General features: G+C 40.6%; 1 protein-coding gene across 13 annotated transcripts in view; it reads right to left on the reverse strand.

The window, feature by feature from the left end:
* RALGAPA2 (Ral GTPase activating protein catalytic subunit alpha 2) overlaps nt 1–21,235 on the reverse strand; it is a 336,447-nt gene that overhangs the window by 73,788 nt on the left and 241,424 nt on the right. For 12 of the 13 annotated variants that reach the window (XM_032419573.1, XM_032419574.1, XM_032419572.1 and 9 more), the window contains one exon: nt 8,682–8,809. In XM_032419573.1, the coding sequence (XP_032275464.1) occupies nt 8,682–8,809 (128 nt within the window). Of the gene's footprint in view, nt 1–8,608; nt 8,810–21,235 lie in introns of all 13 variants that reach the window. The other variant, XM_032419578.1, reaches the window with a different exon arrangement.

Raw genomic sequence — 21,235 nt, forward strand, 5'->3', positions numbered from 1 at the left:
GCTGATTGCTGCCGGCCACAACGGGGACCCAGTGGGGTCAGAAGCTCTGATTCTTGAAGAAAAGTCAGAAATCTAAATTTCTGAAAATGCAAAATCTCCCGATTTTTCAATGAGGCTGACAAACTCAATCTTCATGAGTTAATACTGGAGGCCAACTGCAGTTCAAACAAAACCCATCTGGGGGCTGGATTCAGCCTGCAGGCAGCTGGTTTGTCGGCTCTGTTTTTGAACATTGGCTTTGACTTTAAGCTAAAAGCTGCCTCCTGGTTGCCCGTTTATTGGTCCCAGTTCTGTAGCCTTATCTCTTTAAGAAACCCCCAGGCTCCTGAAACAACTCCTTGGTTTTAATGGCTTCCTGAGACCTCTAGGTGCGGTGGTCACTATGTGGACATGCTCCAGGTTGGTCAAGGTCTCTCCTCACAGTGTGGGCCCCACTGGTGGAGCGGCACCACGTTCACAGTGCAATCTGCGGCAGCAGGAGCAGAGACGCCATGCCTTTCTTTCTGTGACCCGGACCTCAAGCATCTCAGGCTGTGGTCTGAGAGAACACTGGTAGGCCGCCGCATCACCTCTGGTCTCTCATCTCAAGTCTGTGCTTAACCAGAATCCTCAGACATTTCCCAGGGACTGCTGTCACGTCCCATCATCCCCATCCTGTACACACGGCTGATCCTCTAAACCCAGGCGCATGGCATTAGTCTACCCTGCTAATCTCACCTTGTTGGTTTGGGTCTAAAAGTCTCATCTGTTGACGTAATCCTATTTTCTGATTTTGCCTTGTGTCAATTGAGTTAACCCTCTTAGCTTCCTGACAAATGGTATTTTGATAAACATGTGTTCTAGACCTTTGTGAGAGTCGCTGATAAAAAAAGTTGTTGCGTGGCAGAGGGGCTGGGCAAAGCTGTGGTGCACACGCAGTACCAGAGACACAGAGGCCCCAGGTGACTGGTGGCCCATGAATTAATGCATTGTATGTTTGGCCAGAGTAAAGTCACCCAACTCCCCTGGACCCATATTTCTCTTATTTGCCAGATGACTGTGGTACTTTATCTTGTGTTTTACCAAAATTAATATTTTATATTTAAAAGCTTTCTCTAGGGGCACCTGGATGGCTCAATTGGTTAAGTGTCTGCCTTTGGCTCAGGTCATGATCCCAGGGTCCTGGGATCAAGCCCCGTGTCAGGCTCCCCACTCAGTGGGGAGTCTGCTTCTCCCTCTCCTCCTGGTTTGTGCTCTATCTCTGTCTCTCTCTCTCAAATAAATAAAATCTTTTTTTAAAAAAAGCTTTCTCTAATCTCTGAAAATAGTAATTTTATCAAACACAATGAGTGTGTTTGGGATATTTTGTTCTTTGTACACTCATTCTTTTTTGAAGGCTCACAAGCTATTTAATAATCTAGTCTAACAATTTTACAAGGACTCCATGCAACATTTCAAAATTCATCCTTATAATTCTATTTGAAAATAAGGAAAATATTTTCCTGTTTTCAGTTCCGGGTGCATCCTTTATTTTACTTGATTTCTTAAAAAAAAAAAAAAAAATAGTTCTCATGGATCTGAGACCACTGTTGGAAATTTGTTCTGCAACTAGACATATACTGGCCTTGAAGGCTGGGCCTTACTTTTAGGGCCCAGTTCTTTTTCCCTTTTTTCCCTTCTTATTGTGTTCTCAGTGATCTGAGCTTTCATTCATACACTTTTCAGACACTTTTCTGTCCCTTTCCATATGAAGAAGATGGAGGACAAGTGGGGTAGAGGTTAATGTGGCAGCCTTCTGTCAGGGCGGCGTGGAGCTCCTCTCTCAGTCTTGACGCAGCCATGTTAAATACGCACTCATCGGAACCCACACCGGGCAGCTACACTGACTGCTCTTCTAGGCCTCCCCTTCTCCTTCAGAGACAGTTTGAATTTTATAATAAAAAATCTCCCATTTCTTATTCCCTTTTATAGTCTTGACCCACCCACGGGAATGTGCCATTCCTTGATCTGAACTCTACTTTTTGAAACATGCTTCCCAAGTGTCAAGGTACAGGTCTACTTGCTCTCCTCCCGTTCTTACATGAGCTCTAGTACAAAGTCATTACCTTCTGCAACATTCGAAGTCACAAATCCCATCTTTCAAAGTTCTAAGGAATACATCCAAAATAATAGTTCTCCTCATTTGCTTCCTCTGTCTTCTGAGAAGAGGATATTGTTTGCCTGCCAAAAATTTATCAAACGCTTGTTCCCTTCAGTAGAAAGTACGGTGGAGCTGATATTGGGTGGTGCAAATCCCTGTCACAATGACATTTTGCCTTTGGGCCTGTTTAGAAGTGTGGATTGGGAAAGCAGTGTTCATGCCCTCCCACCTGGAACATGACTCCATTCTGGTGGCCACTCTTAAATCTGGCTGCCTCGCATGCACTTCCTGTTCTCAAGCACTTCCCTCCCACCCAGAGTGTCTTCTTTCTTTTCTGTGCTGCTTTATCTGATATGTTTGCTTCTTTCCTTGAAGTTATTCCGTTCTAGGTCCTATCACACCCAATGCTCCAGGTGAAGACATGAGACTGCTAGAATCAGCTATGGATAAGACCCCTCAGGAGGGTGTGTCCTGCTTGACCGCTCTGCTGAAGGTAACCCTTCATTTCTCTGCTCCTCGATTTTCTGTGACACTATTCTCTCCTTTTCCTCTGCCTCCCTCTCTACCTCCACCTCCTACTCCCAAGCCTACTCCTCAAACGTGATGCTCCGGAAAGGTCTGTCCCTGACTGTGACTGTCTTCTCTTTACCCTCCACACCCCAGCAAATCTAGCAGGCCCCATGCTGAATTAGTTTACCTATTTTATGTAGGGATCAAATCTATCCTCCTGCCAGGCCCTCACCTTCTCTCAGAACTCCTCCCACTGCCCCTTAAATGCCCCCATCACCTCCATCCTCACCGTGTGTGCATGTGTATGCTTCCACTCTGCCGTGTGGAAGCTTCTGTGGTTCTCAAATGTGATGTGCATTTTTAGAGCTTGGTCCATGAGCAAACACTGTCCCATCACTTGGAATATTTTATTCATATTGCTACTCCCAGGGGCTACGACAGTGCCTAGGACAAGGCAGGGACACAGTCAATGTTGATAAATGCATACTGGTTCTGCATGGCAAAATATACTAGATGGTACTATCTGACTCCTTTTCATATACTTTTCTTAAGTGTATAGAAACAAATGGAGGAAATTAAAGGTCTTCCCAGGAAAACAAAACAAAACAAAACAAAGATCCTAACGGAAAAGTTAGTAACAGAATTGTTACAGCTTTAGGGAGAGAGGCCACTTTTGAAGGTGTATAAATTGAGACCAAAACTTAGCAATGATATTAGGAAGTCATGAGTCTAAGAGAGAAGCTAGAGTATTATCAACTATATCCATTAATTGAAAATGAAACTAAATTTCACTTAAGAAAGAGGTACAAAATTACTTTTTCTTAGGCAGCCCAGTTCTCTCCATCAAATGCTGATAGTTCCAGAGAGGAGAGATGGCAAATGCCACTGTGGCTATTGTTCTATTGAAGTGGACGTTGATTTTAAAAAGCCACCATCTGTTTGATTCAGGGTGAGCTCCTCCTAACGGGCGCGCTGCACATCATGTGGCAACCTTTTCCCTGAAACAAGTTAGCTGAGGAGAATGAGAGAGCCCTGGCTCTGACGATCTGGGGAACTTCCACCAGCCGAGCATGGTTTGATTTTGGAATCTTTAGTTGGCTTGGGAACTGTAAACATAACATGTGGCAAGCTTCCCATTTACAATACTCTAGGCACGGGAAGAGGAGCCCTGACTGCCCACGAGGGACAGAAAAAGCAGATGGTGGGTGAGTTGGCCCTCGTCACTCAGAAGAGCAGTGGCCACGGGACAAGCGCTCCACTTGACAGATTTGATTTAGCCTGCTGAGGAAGTTACCAGAAAACTCAGGAAGGACAAAGGGGCTGGGCTGAACTGTTACTGAGGGTGCTTTCCAAACACATCCCTACTGTGTTCACTTTTTTTGGATCATGTACGACAATGGTATATTCTTCAGTCTTCTGTGAGCCTTCACCACACAGTTCCAACTGTTTGATCACTTAGCGAAGGGTACCCCAAAAAGAACTCCTTTGATATTGATTCTAAGCTGGATTTACTGCTCAAAAAGATCCCAGGGAGGCAAATCCATTCTAACAATGTGCCCACTCCTCTGTTTCATAAGAAATGTTGTATTTTCTTGAACATTACCGGACAAACTTGATACGTTTACTGTTCACATTTCTACTCCTAGTTAAATACTGAGTCGCAACTGACACTATTTTAGGGCACTGAAGTGTCAATCATTAGGTGGGGAGGGCACAAGAGATGCAAAATAACTCCTTCGGCTCTTTTCTTCATTTGTCATCAGGCTCAATGCTTGGCTATCTATGGTCAATACAAAAAAACAAGTACTTCCTCTCTAAAGGATTGAAAGAAGGTCTGAACTAAAAGTGTCCTTTGTTCATACAACAGTCATTCTGATACCTGAGTGACATTTGGATGCCATGAACAGTTTGGCAATGTTCTACTTAACAACTGTAACCTTAATATTAGAAAAAAAATGGGGACACAGGTTGCCCATATAAAATGGCTGGTGTTGACAAAGAAATTTCCCATTCTTTGTCAGCACTCATTACTATACCTAATATCTCAGGGCAACAGGTAATAGCAATGCTTTCTCAGAAATGTGGTCTCTTATATGAATTGTGTCTTCTAGGGCCATGCATGCAAGCTGCTTCATTCCTTATTGGGTCTTGTTTCATATGCCAATAAAATGTTGCCAGGGGATATACTGTCAGGCTTTAGGAAGGGAATGAAATCTAATAAATACCCAGGAAGAGAATTTCCCAGCTCATACTGGGGGTAGGGGGAGGGTTTGGAATGGGTTCCAGGGAGGGCTTCATGGGCATGTGACCTCAGCAGCTGCACAGTGCTTACAACGGGCCCTGCTTGGTTTAATACTCTGCTGTTGCTCTCTTGAAGTTCTTAATAATTTTATCTTTGATCTTGTGTTTTGCACTTGAAGTCTGATGAGACAATGGAACATGCACGTGGGCAGAGGAAATGCACATAACATGTGCTCTGCTGGTTCCTTGCACATAAGCCTTAGCAGTGCCCCAGGAGCAGGACTATGGTGGAGCCACAACGCCTGGAAGGTCAGAGAGACTCAGAGAGAGCACACGAGGAAGTGTGTTAGCACAAGACTGAATAGGCAGGGAAGTGGACTATCCTAAGAGGCCATACTCTCCACCTGAACCAGAACTTGCTTTGAGCACAGAAAAAAAGCAGTGTTGTCCTAAGAAACAAGAATAACCAAGAAATCCTATATATCCTTAGTTGTGTTACTTCCCTGTGTTAGCCAACAATTTACTCTGAAAATGATGACAGAGAAGGAGAGGGAAAAACAGGGGGACTCAAAGTTCCTTTTCCTGTCAGTCCTTCCTTACTCATCAGTGAACTGAAGGAAGAGTGCAGGTACAATATGTGCCTATGAAGAATGAGCTAAAAATAGGTAAGTTAGTTTTGTGCAGTGTTTTCACTGTTAAGAACAGAATATATCCATGTACGAGTTACAAAATATGAGCTGTGTCATCATGGTGATTCCATATGAATTAAATGCTTTTATATTTGCCTATTAAACAGTATAAAGACAATATAAAACTAATGCTAATAATCTAAATTTTTAATATTTCTTGATTTAAAGTGACATTAAATAGTAAATAAAAGACGCCATGGCAAGTCAAGAGAAAAAGCACAAAAGAATGGAAAAAGCTTCATATTATAGCACGTTTGAAGACACTTTCCTTGCTTTTTGAATGAGGGGCCCACATTTTCATTCTCTTCTGGGACCGTTTGGTCTCAGCCCTGGTTTTAGATGTGTCCAAAGTATTACTGATCTTCTCAGCCCCTGGGGGGACTTACAGAGGCTTGGGGTGGTTGCCCCTGGCATCAGGCAGCCTTGATGCTGTGCTAATTTTAGAACTTTCAAGGTGCGCCATGAGGTGACAGGGTTGGGGAGGCTCAGCTGCCTCAGGCATCACCCAGAAAACCACCTCTGCTGGAAGCTTGGTCTTGTGTCTGTCTATACTCTGAAGGGCCTGACCATGCATTAAATGCTAAAAAGCCCAACTTTACCACCTGAGAACACTCGGACTCCTGTGCTTGCTATGGTGCCCTCTGCCTGGAATGCCAACCTTCCTCCTGGGGATGGCTTCCCTGTCATCCCTCCAACCTCAGCCTACATGCTTTCTCTGCAGATAGCCTTTTCCCTGGTCCTGTTTTACCCACACCGTCTATTTAGTTGCTTTATACAATGGTATTAGTTTGTGTGTCTTCTCTGTGAAGTACAGGGCAAAAACCCCGTTTGCCTTGCTCCCTGTATATCCCAAGCTCCTGGTGCTGGGCTCGGCAGTTCGCGAGTCCACACTGTTTGCTAAATGAGAATGCAAGGAGACACCTGTGATTAGGATGTGTTAGGTTATTCAGTGTTTTTCAAAATTCAGACCTAAGACTTATCTCAACTAAGCAGCAAATTCCAGACATCAGCTGCTACACAATTATTTGAAAAGTGTAAAAATTAGTAAATAGTAATGTTTTAAAGAACAAAAGTACCAAAAAACTCCCTCTTTTTTTTTTTTTTCTACTTTTCTCAACTTTTCTTATTATACTTTTGGTTTGTGGCCTATATTAGCACTTTTGCAGGCAGAAATGAAATAATAGAGTAGTTCAGTGATTGCAAAGTTTTCCCTATTGATTACATCTTTATAAAAATTATAGATAGTATTTTATTTCTTGTTTTAAGTAATTTATTTGGACAGCATAAATTGAATCTTCTCAAGGTGTAAGATGAAAGAAAAATACCTAAGTTTTTATAATATCGACATGATAGGTTTTGTTATTTTCCCTTTTTTAATTTCTATACCAAGTTGTCCTCTGAGATGTCAACCTGGCTATTTTATGAGTCACTGGAGAATACAGCATTTACTCACCCACATTAGCATCAGTATCCCTGGCTGGCATCCACATTAGTATAATGTGGTTTGTCGAAAAGTTTTCAAGTGACACTGAATCTTATCCTTTGAACTTGTAACAATATTGTTTTCCCTAAACCTGATTATTCTGATGCTATATTCATTCTTATTTGAGAAAGCAGTGTTGAACAAAATAACAAAGCATGTACTTTGTAATGAGAAGTTTGATAAGTGGGGAAGGTGATGTGACAAAAATCACAATGGACTTATAGAAAGCAGAATTTTCTTGTTTGCAAATGATTTTCCCCTGCCTTGGTCCAACATACTTGACTGATGAGTGTCCAGCTCATCCTAGTTGACATGCAAACTGACAAGCCAATCGCTGAACAGGTCTTTCTCATTTCTGCCAAGAACCTCTTTCAAGCATTTGTGAAATAAAAACCCCCATGCTGAAGGCTGAATTGACACCAGCTCTAAGAGTAAGTCTAGAGTGCTGTGGATATCACTTCGAAGAATGCCATCTCCCAAACACGCGCTACTGGCCTGGACAAAGCGCGAGGGAGCACGCAGAAGGGAATAATGCTGCCCTGGCCCCCAGGGAGGGACCAGATGGGACCTAATAGCTCTTTTCTATGACTAATTTCTATGATAATTCCAAGTTGCCACATGGCATATGTATTTTTTTTTTTAATCTGAAGACAGAATATCAGTCAATGCAGTGACCAGGATTTTAATGAAAGGTATTTTTCATGAACTGTATCTATTCACACATGATATTTCTCACCCACCCTCACCCCCACCCTTCAGCAACACATTACTTACGGTTGGAGTAGGAGAAGTATAGAGAGAGGTCAAACACAACATGTTTATGCTCATTATCAATACCAGTTAGAAACAAAGAGATTCTAAGTTTTACTAGGAGGTCAGATGCCTTTTGCAGCAATTCTATTAAGTCACCTTAATTTCTTTTTGTTATAATTAGACATTATGCCTAGACTTAAAGATTAAAGCGTGCCAACTGATGTCTGAGAAAAAAATTATAAAAGTGAAATTTCTTCTTGTTTTAGAGAGAAGATCAAGGGTCGGTGAAGATTTGGGAAAAGTTACAAAAGGACATTTAGCCATTCTCACTGACAAGTTCCAGTGTACCTTCACTGAGGGTGCCTTTCCTTGTCCCCCCAGCCAGAGGCAATCGCCCCCTCCTCTGACCTCCTAGGAGGCCGTTTGAATTTCCCGTGGCACTTGCCCCATTCTTTGACTGATTAGAGTCACTGCATTTGCTGTTGGTTTCGGGTGGGCACTCTGGGTGACCCAGCTACAGTTTCCTCAGCATCCCACCTTCTATGCACAATAGACTGCAACCCACAGGGATGGGCGGAGGGGAACCCGACCTCAGGCAAAACACCGAGAAGGGACGAGCCGCTCTTGACAGTCACAGCTTCTTAGCACAGACTTAGGTGACTACATTATGAAAATAAACTCTTCTGGAGTTTGGTGAAGCACAATATTATTATATTTAATTTAAATTAACAGATGGTACGAAGATCACACGATGTTATTTTCAACATGCACTGAAAAATGTTCTCTTCCCTCTTCAACCCAGTGAGTACTCACCTCTCATGACAAACTGCCCGGAATCAGGATTCTGGGATGGCTAATAAGTTACACACTCAAAGCAAAAAGATACAAGCTCTGGTAGAGCGGGATGAGGCACTTCACGGCCCTACTGGCATTGATGCACGTGGCACATATAAGGCTTGGCAGTAGCTTTCCACTCACTATGGCTCCATCAAACAGAGGCCCAAAAAAGGGAACCTGTTGATTCAAAACAGAAAAACACTTACTCTTCCAAAACCGGTAAAAGTCAAACCAAAGACATGAGAACAGCTGGTTGATGTCTCAGACCTGTCATGACCACGCACGCAGACTGTCACCCACAGAAGTGATGCTAACCTTAGCAGGATATGGGTCGAGGGCTTTCAAATCAAGCAACACAGGTCTGCTCCACAATACTCCTCTACTGTGAACGCTTCAGCAAAACTTCTCATGACAAATTATCACCAGGTCATTCTTTTTTAACTTGTGTTGCCATTTACAGAAATAGCATTATTCTTTCTAGGTGCATACATTGTGCAGATTATGCACAATACATAGCCGTGTCTCACTGCACACCTCCTAGCCTTGCATCCTTCTGAAACTAGTTTGGAATTGGCAATGTTTCTGCATGGATCCTGATGTGTACTGACTCTTAAAGGACTATCACTGTTAATAGCTACAAGGTCCTACTTACAGTTCTCATTCTTGAACCTTCTTTCTTCTGCTTCTAAGATAATTGCATTATCCTCATTTCTTTCTACTTCCTTTTAGAGGCTTGGCTTTCCTTCACTGGACCCGCTTTTACTACTGGGGCAACCCACAACGTTCTGGTGCCTGTCTTTTCTCACTCTCACTCTTTTTTTTTCTCCATTAGAATTCATCTACTCCATTTATTAATATGGAGATTATCAGCTTCATGAGGTCAACGACTGGGTCTGTCTTGTAACTCTTGTACTTATTCACTCTCTCACTTGTTTATTCATTTATTCAAAAATATTTATTATGTGACAGACACTGTTCTATTCACTGGGGACAGAGCAGTGAATAATGAAATTCCTTATTTCACTGAGCTTACAATTTGTTGGAGGTTTGAGAGAATAAACAGTATAAATACATAAAATATATATGAGGTAGTAAAAGTGCTAAGGTGAAGAATAAAGCAAGGAAGAGAAATAGTACTCTTTCTGAGGGGGGCATCCTCCAATTTCAGATCACATGGCCAGGGAGGGCTTCAAGGAGAAGACGACATTTCAGTAAAAGCTTGACAGGAGTGAGGGATGAACCTCATATTATGAGGACATCTGATGGAAGAGCATTCCAGGCTGAGGAACAGCAAATACCCAGCCCTGTAGTGGGAGTGGAACTGCTATGGTTAAGGAACAGCAGGCAAGCCACAGAGGCTGGAATGGAGTGAGCAAGAAAAAGCACAGAAGGCAATAACATAGGACAGGTAATAAGAAGGGCCTTAAAGGATTCTGGATTTCTTCTCTGAGCAAGATAAAAGCCTTCTGGAGGGTTTAGGGAAGTGGGAGATCTGATCTCACCTACATTTTAAAGGTATGTTCTAGCTGTTGTGTTGGGAAAATTGCAACAAGTGAGCATTATGGAAACCAGTTAGCAAATTGGTGAATGATCCAGGCAAGAGATGATGATAGCTTGATAACAGCAGACAGGATTTGCTGAGGATTACTAATGAAGTGAGAGAGAAAAAGAGGCATCAAGGATGATGCCATGGTTTATGCCTCGCAATTGGAAGGTTGGAACCACCTTTTCCTGAAGTGGAGGAGACCAAAAGGGAGGGTCACTAGTTCAATTTTAAACATGCTAAGTTTGAGATGCCTATTAGATATTGGTGTGATGTATGGGGGTGGCAGCGGACAGATCAGGCTGGAAGTCAAGGGAGAAGCTCTGGTTGGAGATTCATAAGAGTTATTTATAGATGGTGTTTACAGCCATGAGACTGGATGATCAGATGAGCAAGAAAAGAGGTTCAAGGACTAATCCTGTGGCCCTCCAATGTTTAGAGGTTGGTGACATGAAGAAGAATTAGTAAAGAATATTGAGGAGGAGTTGCTGGAAATGGTGGAGAGAAACCTCCAATGAAATGGTGGAGAGAAACCTCCACTGTACCTGGCACATGGCTGGAATGCAAATACTGGCTGAATGGGTGAAATTAATTGTTATTTTAAATAATTTAAATTATTTAATAAATGCAGTTCTCCAGCATAGGTCTTTTAACTAATGTCAAAGACTATTTATTTGTGGAGTACCTTTTCTGTGGTTGGCATTGGGAGAGGGGCTGGGGATACAATGGTAAACAGAAGACTATCTCTGCCCAAAGGAGCAGACACGAGGAGCTGACATAAGGAATCTACGAACTAACATCCCTCAACAAAGATGTAAAAATACCTTACAAATTTTTGGCAAATTAAATATAGCAATATATATATAAAAGACACTGTATCTTGATAGTGGTATTTTGCATAAAAAATAAGGTTGGTTTAACAATCATAAATCCATTAATGTAATTTACTACATTAATAAAATAAAGAAGAAAAACTGTATGACCTTCTTGATAGATACAGAAAAAGCATACATAAAATTCCACTCTCATTCATGATTTAAAAAATTCCCAGGAAACTGGGAATAGAAGAGAACTTCCTCAATCTGATGAAATCTTAGAGGAAAAAAAAATTGTAACATAATTAACAGTGAAATATCAAATGTTTTCCACCTAAGATCTGAAAAGGCAAGGACGTCTATGTCACCTTTCCTATTCAACAGTTTTGAACTTTTCCTAGTCATTACAATAAAGAAAATAAAAGAAAGGAAGAAAAAAGAAAGGAACATAAAGATTAGAAAGAAGTTATTTTTATTTACAGAGAACATGATTATGTACATGAGAAATCCAAAGGAATTTAACTAGAACTAACCGGATTTTGTAAGGTCACAGGATACAATTTACCCTCAAATCAATTATACTTCTGAATGTTAGCTACCAACAATTAGAAAATGACATTTACAAATACTGTTCATAATAGCATCAAAAACATCAAATACCTAGTAATAAATTTGACAAAAGATACACACACACACACACACACACACACACACACACTACCAAACATTATTGAGGTAAATTAGAGACAACCTAAAAAATGGAAAGATGTACAATGTTCATGGATTGGAAGTTTCCATACTGTTAAGATAACAAGTCTGCTGAAATGGAGCAATAGATTCAGCACAAACCAAATCAAAAGTCTATCAAGTTGTTTTTATAGATATAGATAAGCTCATTCTAAATTTATATTAAAATGAAAAAACTTAAGTTAGCCAAGACAATAAGATTTATATTACCTAATTTCAAGGCAAACCATAAAACTATAATAATGAATATATCATGTGTTGGTACCAGGATACACAAATATATCAGCAGAACAGAATACAGAGTCCAAGAATAGATCCAGGTGATTTGCAATAAAGCAGCATATCAATTTTATAGGGAAAGGAAAGTCTGTTTCAAAAAAGGCACTGCAACAAGCAGATAGCCATTTTCAAAAGTGAACCTTGGCCTCTACCTCATACCACACACAAAAATTTAGATGGATTATAGATCAAAATAGTAAATCTAAGGGGCACCTGTGTGGCTCAGTCAGTTAAGAGTCTGCCTTTGGCTCAGGTCATGATCCCAGGGTCCTGGGATAGAGTCCCGCATCGGGTTCCCTGCTGCTTCTCCCTCCCCCTCACCTTCTCCCTCTGCCTGCTGCTCCCCCTTCTTGTGTTCTCTCTCTGTCAAATAAATAAATAAAATCTTAAAAAAAAAATAGTAAAGCTAAAACCACAAGGTTTCCAGAAGAAAACATATGAGAAAATCTTCACAATTTGGGGTTAGGCAAGGGTTTGTTATAAAAGGCACCAATCATAAAATTAAAAAAATTGACTTAATAAAAATATGAAATATTCTGCTCATAATGAAAGTGAAAAGGCAAGTCACATATATTCACCAAACTGGACATATCCTCAATGTCCATCAATAGGAGAATGAATGAAAAATTTGTGGTATATTCAACCAACAGAAAATTCCACAGTAATGAAATGAACAAACCACAACTACATGTAACATCATGGAAATGACCCAAATATTATGCTGAGTGAAAAAAACAAACACAAAGAAGTTCACACTATGTAGTTCCACTCACAGAAAGTTCAAAAGCAGGTAAAACTAATCAACAGTGACAGACGTCAGAACAGTGGCTACCTTTTCAGGGGATTAGTGATTGGGAGGGAGTGTAGGGAGATTTCTGGCATCTGGCAATATCCTATGTTTATATCTGGGAAGCATTAAATCATTTGCTTTGAAAACATCATCAAGCTGTACACTTAAATTTGTGCCCTTTTCTTGATTGTTGTATTAAAAATATTTTCTAAAAAATAAGTAAGAATATAAAAGATTTAAACAATACAACAAACTCATCCTGATGGATACATACAAAATATTTCACCCAACGATTGTAGAAGACACATTCTTTTCAAGCATGCATAGAATATATATATATATTTTTTAATTTAATTTAATTTTATTATGTTATGTTAGTCACCATACAATACATCATTAGTTTTTGATGTAGTGTTCATGATTCATCGTTTTCATATAACACCCAGTGCTCCATGCAGTACATGCTCTCCTTAATACCCACCACCAGGCCAACCGATCCCCACAGAATATTTTTAAAAAATTGTCCATATTCTAGGCCAAAGATCCACAAATAGAGCCTATGGGGTCTGATTCCAAGCCTGGTGCCTTTTCTGTATGGCTTGTAAGTTGAGAATGGTTTTTACTTTTTTCAATGGTTGAAAAAAAATATTTTGTGACATGTAATAATTATATGAAATTCAAAATCAGTCAAAAACTATAAAGTATTACTGGAACAGAGCCACAATCCTTCACTTACATATTGCTTATACCTGTTGTCACACAGAAAAGATCTGAGTAGCTGTGACAGATACTGTGTGGGCCACAAAGCCTAAAAGATTTACTACCTGGTCCTTTACAGAAAAAGTTTGCTAAGCCCTATTCATAAAGCAAGTCTCTGAAAATTTCAAGGGGCTGAAATCATACAACCCTCATTCTGTGGCCAAAGAGCTATTAAGTTAAAAATTCACAATAAAAGGATAACTAGCATAACTAGCACAAATCTCTAGGTTTAGAAATTAAGAAACATACTTCTAAATAACTCAGGGGTCAACAAGAATACTTATTTAAAAATATGTTAAGCTAACTAGTCATGAAAAGAGTAGATATTAGATGTTGAAGCAGTACTGAGAGGGAATATGTGGGATTAAATGCTCTTATTAGCAAGGAATAAAAGCCACAACTTAATGAGACAGATATCCATCTCAAGAAATATTTAAAATCCAAAAGAATAAAATAAACTCAAAAGAAACTAGAAGGGAAGAAATAGTAAAGACAAAAGTAGGCTTTAATGAAAGAGAAACAAATACACAATAGAGACAACCAAGATCAAAAGTTTGTTCTTCGGAGAAAGGCTAATACAATTAATAATCAGAAACTTAACTCAGCATCTCATCCCTGTTGAGCATGTGTGTTCACAACAAACTGAAGTTTCTGGACGACTCATAACTTCCCTCCCTAATTTAAAATTTAATTTTAAAATTAAATTAAATTAAAAAATATATATATATATTCTATGCATGCTTGAAAAGAATGTGTCTTCTACAATCGTTGGGTGAAATATTTTGTATGTATCCATCCCCTAGCATGATGACCAGAGTCTGAGATTAGTAAGATTTCCTCACCAGCTGCAAGTTAGGAGGTGCACGTGGAGCCCCTATCACTAAAGGAAACACATCTGAGAGAGGAAGCACAAACCCAGAAAATGCAGCCCAAATGGTTTTGTCCTTATCAGGCCTGGGTGCAGGCCAGGACACTGTCACATCCAGGTTCCCTTGGCCAGATAGCATGAAAGCAGAGAAAGTTTTTTTTTTTTTTTTTAAAGATTTTATTTATTTGACAGAGAGAGGCGCAGCAAGAGAGGGCACACAAGCAGGGGGAGTGGCAGAGGGAGAAGCAGGCTTCCTGCTGAGCAGGGAGCCCGATGCGGGGCTTGATCCCAGGACCCTGGGATCATGACCTGAGCCGAAGGCAGACACTTAACGACTGAGCCACCCAGGTGCCAGATATAATGTTCTGGAGCTGCAGAGAGTCCTCTGCTAGTGGAGAGAAGCCACAGAAGTCTTTGTGTTGGAGGTGGGCATGACTGGATATCAGCAAAGACCTGTGGGAAGAGAGGAGCACTCCGGGCAGATGGTATAAAACAAGAACGAAACAGTGAGGTGGCACTGGTTCTCTTTGCTAAGGCAGTGTTCCCACAATGTATTCAGTGAGGTGCCAATCTAGCTGAGCATTAGTTGGTGTCATATGCATTACAGGTAAATAAAGAAAAAGACTGTGGCTGGAACAAGGCAAAGGGCTGCCCACAGATGCTGAGGGACTTGCTATATCATCACACTGGAAAGTCAGAGACGGGACCACTAAAGGGAGTAAGGCAGGAGAGGAGGCTGGACTGCATCCTTGGGAGGACTGGAAAGCTCTGAAATAGGTATCTAGGGAAATGTGTGCAGCATCATTATCATTCAGAGGTAAATGAAAAGACTAAAGAACAGCCTTGAGGACTGAGCTGACCACAGCTGGCTTTCCATGTAATAGCCTGTCCTGGCCAAGACATTTCTCCGGAGAGGCTTGACTCTAGTTACTCCAAAGCCAGAATTGCCTTCATAAGGGATTCTCCATCAATAATTGATCCATACAAGACCTATGGAACCACAGGGCCCATGAGAGTGCTTAGAATTTAACACATTTTATTTTTATAAAATTTTCATAAAATTTTCAGCCTATGGACTCCTCAGTCTTTCTGGCAAATAATATAACTGCTATTGTTTTTTTCCAGTGGGAAATTTATTGTACTTCAATGCAATTTTTTAACTGATTTATCTGTCACTTATTCTGACATTTCAAGCATAACTTTATGGGTCCAAATATACTCTTTCAGTTGATAAGTTCACACTATAGGACTGTGAACTTCCCAGAGGGAAAAACTGTAGCTGGTCCTGGAATCCTCGATAGCAGGGATAGAAGAGCCCTTAAAGATCATCTGTTCTGACCTTCCTTATGCACAGATGTGGAAAGGAGAAGGTATGGCAGTGTCCTCTGGGAATACACAACTGCACAAGATCACCTGTGGGGTGATGCTTTCAGAGGAGGGACCAGCTGGAAAACGGCTCATTGGACTTGGGCTAGTTTCTTGAAAGGTAAGTGGAAACACACTTAAACTCTATTCTGCAGAGCCTGGGGTAGACACAGAAAAAGAATTTCCAAATAGGGAGAAAGTCCCCTTAGGGAACAATCATGGCATCTGCATGAATATCTTTTAAAGTAGGCTGATGGATTAACTGGGCCTATAAGGGACTCTCCTTTGATGCCTTTGGAGTCTACAATTCTTAGTAACTGAGATGAAAGTAATATACATAATTAATTGATCTATTTTGGAATTAATTAAGAGGCTATATTAAGACAGAATAACAAATGAATCATAGAACAAGGGGTTAAAGAGCCTAGGAATATTGGATTTTTGCTGATGAACTCAATGGCTGTGGTTACTGTTACTAAGCTCCCTCTGCTGGGCCAGGTTCTGAGCTCAGCGCTCACAGGCAAGTGGGTAATTCCCACAATTCCATGAGGCTGACACTTTATCTCTATTTTACAGAGAAAACTGTGGTTAGACTGCCTGCCTTTTTTTAAAAAATTTTTTATTGTTATGTTAATCACCATACATTACATCATTAGCTTTAGATGTAGTGTTCCATGATTCATTGTTTGTGCATAACACCCAGTGCTCCATGCAGAACGTGCCCTCCTTAATACCCATCACCAGGCTAACCATCCTCCCACCCCCCTCCCCTCTAGAACCCTCAGTTTGTTTTTCAGGGTCCATCGTCTCTCATGGCTCGTCTCCCCCTCCGATTTCCCCCCCTTCATTCTTCCCCTCCTGCTATCTTCTTCTTCTTCTTTTTTTTTTTAACATATATTGCATTATTTGTTTCAGAGGTACAGATCTGAGATTCAACAGTCTTGCACAATTCACAGTGCTTACAAGAGCACATACCCTCCCCAGTGTCTATCACCCAGTCACGGCATCCCTCCCACCCCACCCCCACTCCAGCAACCCTCAGTTTGTTTCCTGAGATTAAGAATTCCTCATATCGGTGAGGTCATATGATACATGTCCTTCTCTGTTTGACTTATTTCACTCAGCAAAATACCCTCCAGTTCCATCCACGTCGTTGAAAATGGCAAGATCTCATTCCTTTTGATGGCTGCATAATATTCCATTGTATATATATACCACTTCTTGTTTATCCATTCATCTGTTGATGGACATCTTGGCTCTTTCCACAGTTAGGCTATTGTGGACATTGCTGCTATAAACATCGGGGTGCACGTAGCCTTTCGGGTCCCTACTTTTGTATCTTTGGGGTAAATACCCAGGAGTGCAATTGCTGGATTGTATGGTAGCTCTATTTTCAACTTTTTGAGGAACTTCCATACTGTTTTCCAGAGTGGCTGCACCAGCTTGCATTCCCACCAACAGTGTAGGAGGGTTCCCCTTTCTCCACATCCCCGCCAACATCTGTCCTTTCCTGACTTGTTAATTTTAGCCATTCTGACTGGTGTGAGGTGGTATCTCACTGAGGTTTTGATTTGGATTTCCCTGATGCCGAGCGATGCTGAGCACTTTTTCATGTGTCTGTTGGCCATTTGGATGTCTTCTTTGGAAAAATGTCTGTTCATGTCTTCTGCCCATTTCTTGATTGGATTCTTTGTTCTTTGGGTGTTGAGTTTGGTAAGTTCTTTATAGATTTTGGATACTAGCCCTTTTTATCTGATATGTCATTTGCAAATATCTTCTCCCATTCTGTCGGTTGTCTTTTGGTTTTGTTGACTGTTTGCTTTGCTTTGCAAAAGCTTTTTATCTTAATGAAGTCCCAATAGTTCATTTTTGCCCTTGCTTCCCTTGCCTTCGGTGATGTTTCTAGGAAGAAGTTGCCGCGGCTGAGGTCGAAGAGGTTGCTGCCTGTGTTCTCCTTTAGGATTTGGATGGACTCCTGTCTCACATTGAGGTCTTTCAACCATTTGGAGTCTATTTTTGTGTGTGGTGTAAGGAAATGGTCCAGTTTCATTCTTCTGCATGTGGCTGTCCAATTTTCCCAACACCATTTGTTGAAGAGACTGTCTTTTTTCCATTGGACATTCATTCCTGCTTTGTCAAAGATGAGTTGACCATAGAGTTGAGGGTCCATTTCTGGGCTCTCTATTCTGTTCCATTGATCTATGTGTCTGTTTTTGTGCCAGTATCATACTGTCTTGATGATGACAGCTTTGTAATAGAGCTGGACGTCCGGAATTGTGATGCCGCCAGCTTTGCTTTTCTTTTTCAACATTCCTCTGGCTATTCGGGGTCTTTTCTGGTTCCATACAAATTTTAGGATTATTTGTTCCATTTCTTTGAAGAAAGTGGATGGTATTTTGATGGGGACTGCATTGAATGTGTAGATTGCTCTAGGTAGCATTGACATCTTCACAATATTTGTTCTTCCAATCCATGAGCATGGAACGTTTTTCCATTTCTTTGTGTCTTCCTCAATTTCTTTCATGAGTATTTTATAGTTTTCTGAGTACAGATCCTTTGCCTCTTTGGTTAGATTTATTCCTAGGTATCTTATGGTTTTGGGTGCAATTGTAAATGGGATCGACTCCTTAATTTCTCTTTCTTCTGTCTTGTTGTTGGTGTATAGGAATGCCGCCGATTTCTGTGCATTGATTTTATATCCTGCCACTTGACTGAATTCCTGTATGAGTTCTAGCAGTTTTGGGGTGGAGTCTTTTGGGTTTTCCACATAAAGTATCATATCATCTGCAAAGGGTGAGAGTTTGACTTCTTCTTTGCTGATTTGGATGCCTTTGATTTCTTTTTGTTGTCTGATTGCTGTGGCTAGGACTTCTAATACTATGTTGAATAGCAGTGGTGATAGTGGACATCCCTGCCGCGTTCCTGACCTTAGGGGGAAAGCTCTCAGTTTTTCCCCATTGAGAATGATATTCGCTGTAGGTTTTTCATAGATGGCTTTTATGATATTGAGGTATGTACCCTCTATCCCTATACTCTGAAGAGTTTTGATCAAGAAAGGATGCTGTACTTTGTCAAATGCTTTTTCTGCATCTATTGAGAGGACCATATGATTCTTGTTCTTTCTTTTCTTAATGTATTGTATCACGTTGATTGATTTGTGGATGTTGAACCAACCTTGCAGCCCAGGGATAAATCCCACTTGGTCGTGGTGAATAATCCTTTTAATGTACTGTTGCATCCTATTGGCTAGTATTTTGGTGAGAATTGTTGCATCCATGTTCATCAGGGATATTGGTCTGTAATTCTCCTTTTTGATGGGGTCTTTGTCTGGTTTGGGGATCAAGGTAATGGTGGCCTCATAAAACGAGTTTGGAAGTTTTCCTTCCATTTTTATTTTTTGGAACAGTTTCAGAAGAATACGTATTAATTCTTCTTGAAATGGTTGGTAGAATTCCCCTGGGAAGCCATCTGGCCCCCGGGCTTTTGTTTGTTGAGAGATTTTTGATGACTGCTTCAATTTCCTTAGTGGTTATAGGTCTGTTCAGGTTTTCTATTTCTTCCTGGTTCAGATTTGGCAGTTGATACATCTCTAGGAATGCATCCATTTCTTCCAGATTATCTAATTTGCTGGCATAGAGTTGCTTAAAATGTTCTTATAATTGTATTTCTTTGGTGTTGGTTGTGATCTCTCCTCTTTCATTCATGATTTTGTTGATTTGGGTCGTTTCTCTTTTCTTTTTGATAAGTCTGGCCAGGGGTTTATCAATCTTGTTAATCCTTTCAAAGAACCAGCTCCTAGTTTCATTGATCTGTTCTACTGTTCTTTTAGTTTCTATTTCATTGATTTCTGCTCTGATCTTTATTATTTCTCTTCTCCTGCTGGGTTTAGGCTTTATTTGCTGTTCTTTCTCCAGCTCCTTTAGGTGTAGGGTTAGGTTGTGTACTTGAGACCTTTCTTGTTTCTTGAGAAAGGCTTGTATTGCTATATACTTTCCTCTTAGGACTGCCTTTGCTGCATGCCAAAGATTTTGAATAGTTGTGTTTTCATTTTCATTGGTTTCCATGAATTTTTTTAATTCTTCTTTAATTTCCTGGTTGACCCATTCATTCTTTAGTAGGATGCTCTTTAGCCTCCATGTATTTGAGTTCTTTCTGACTTCCCTCTTGTGACTGAGTTCTAGTTTCAAAGCACTGTGGTCTGAAAATAGGCAGGGAATGATCCCAATCTTTTGGTACTGGTTGAGACCTGATTTGTGACCTAGGATGTGATTGATTCTGGAGAATGTTCCATGGGCACTAGAGAAGAATGTGTATTCTGCTGCTTTGGGATGGAATGTTCTGAATATGTCTGTGAAGTCCATTTGGTCCAGTATGTCATTTAAAGTCTTTATTTCCTTGTTGATCTTTTGCTTAGATGATCTGTCCCTTTCAGTGAGGGGGGTGTTAAAGTCCCCCACTATTATTGTATTGTTGTCGATGTGTTTCTTTGCTTTTGTTATTAATTGGCTTATATAATTGGCTGCTCCCATGTTAGGGGCATAGATATTTACAATTGTTAGATCTTGTTGGATAGACCCTTTAAGTAGGATATAGTGTCCTTCCTCATCTCTTATTACAGTCTTTGGTTTAAAATGTAATTTGTCTGATATAAGGATTGCCACCCCAGCTTTCTTTTGGTGTCCATTAGCATGGTAAATGGTTTTCCACCCCCTCAATTTCAATCTGGGGGTGTCTTTGGGTCTAAAATGAGTCTCTTGCAGACAGCATATCGATGGGTCTTGTTTTTTTATCCAATCTGACAGCCTGTGTCTTTTGATTAGGGCATTTAGCCCATTTACATTCAGGGTAACTATTGAAAGATAGGAATTTAGTGCCATTGTATTGCCTGTAAGCTGACTGTTACTGTATATTGTCTGTGTTCTTTTCTGGTCTATGTTGCTTTTAGGCTCTCTCTTTGCTTAGAGGACCCCTTTCAAGATTTCCTGTAGGGCTGGTTTCGTGTTTGCAAATTCCTTTAGTTTTTGTTTGTCCTGGAAGCTTTTTATCTCTCCTTCTATTTTCAATGACAGCCTAGCTGGATATAGTATTCTTGGCTGCATATTTTTCTCATTTAGTGCTCTGAATATATCCTGCCAGTCCTTTCTGGCCTGCCAGGTCTCTGTGGATAGGTCTGTTGCCAATCTAATGTTTCTAGCATTGTAGGTTACATATCTCTTCTCCCAGGCTGCTTTCAGGATTTTCTCTTTGTCTCTGAGACTCGTAAGTTTTACTATTAGATGCCGGGGTGTTGACCTATTTTTATTGATTTTGAGAGGGGTTCTCTGTGCTTCCTGGATTTTGATGCCTGTTTCCTTCCCCAGATTAGGGAAGTTCTCTGCTATAATTTGCTCCAGTATACCTTCTGCACCTCTCTCTCTTTCTTCTTCTTCTGGGATCC

Source organism: Phoca vitulina, unplaced genomic scaffold (genome assembly GCF_004348235.1).
Source record: "Phoca vitulina isolate PV1807 unplaced genomic scaffold, GSC_HSeal_1.0 scaffold22, whole genome shotgun sequence".
Classification (NCBI taxonomy): domain Eukaryota; kingdom Metazoa; phylum Chordata; class Mammalia; order Carnivora; family Phocidae; genus Phoca; species Phoca vitulina.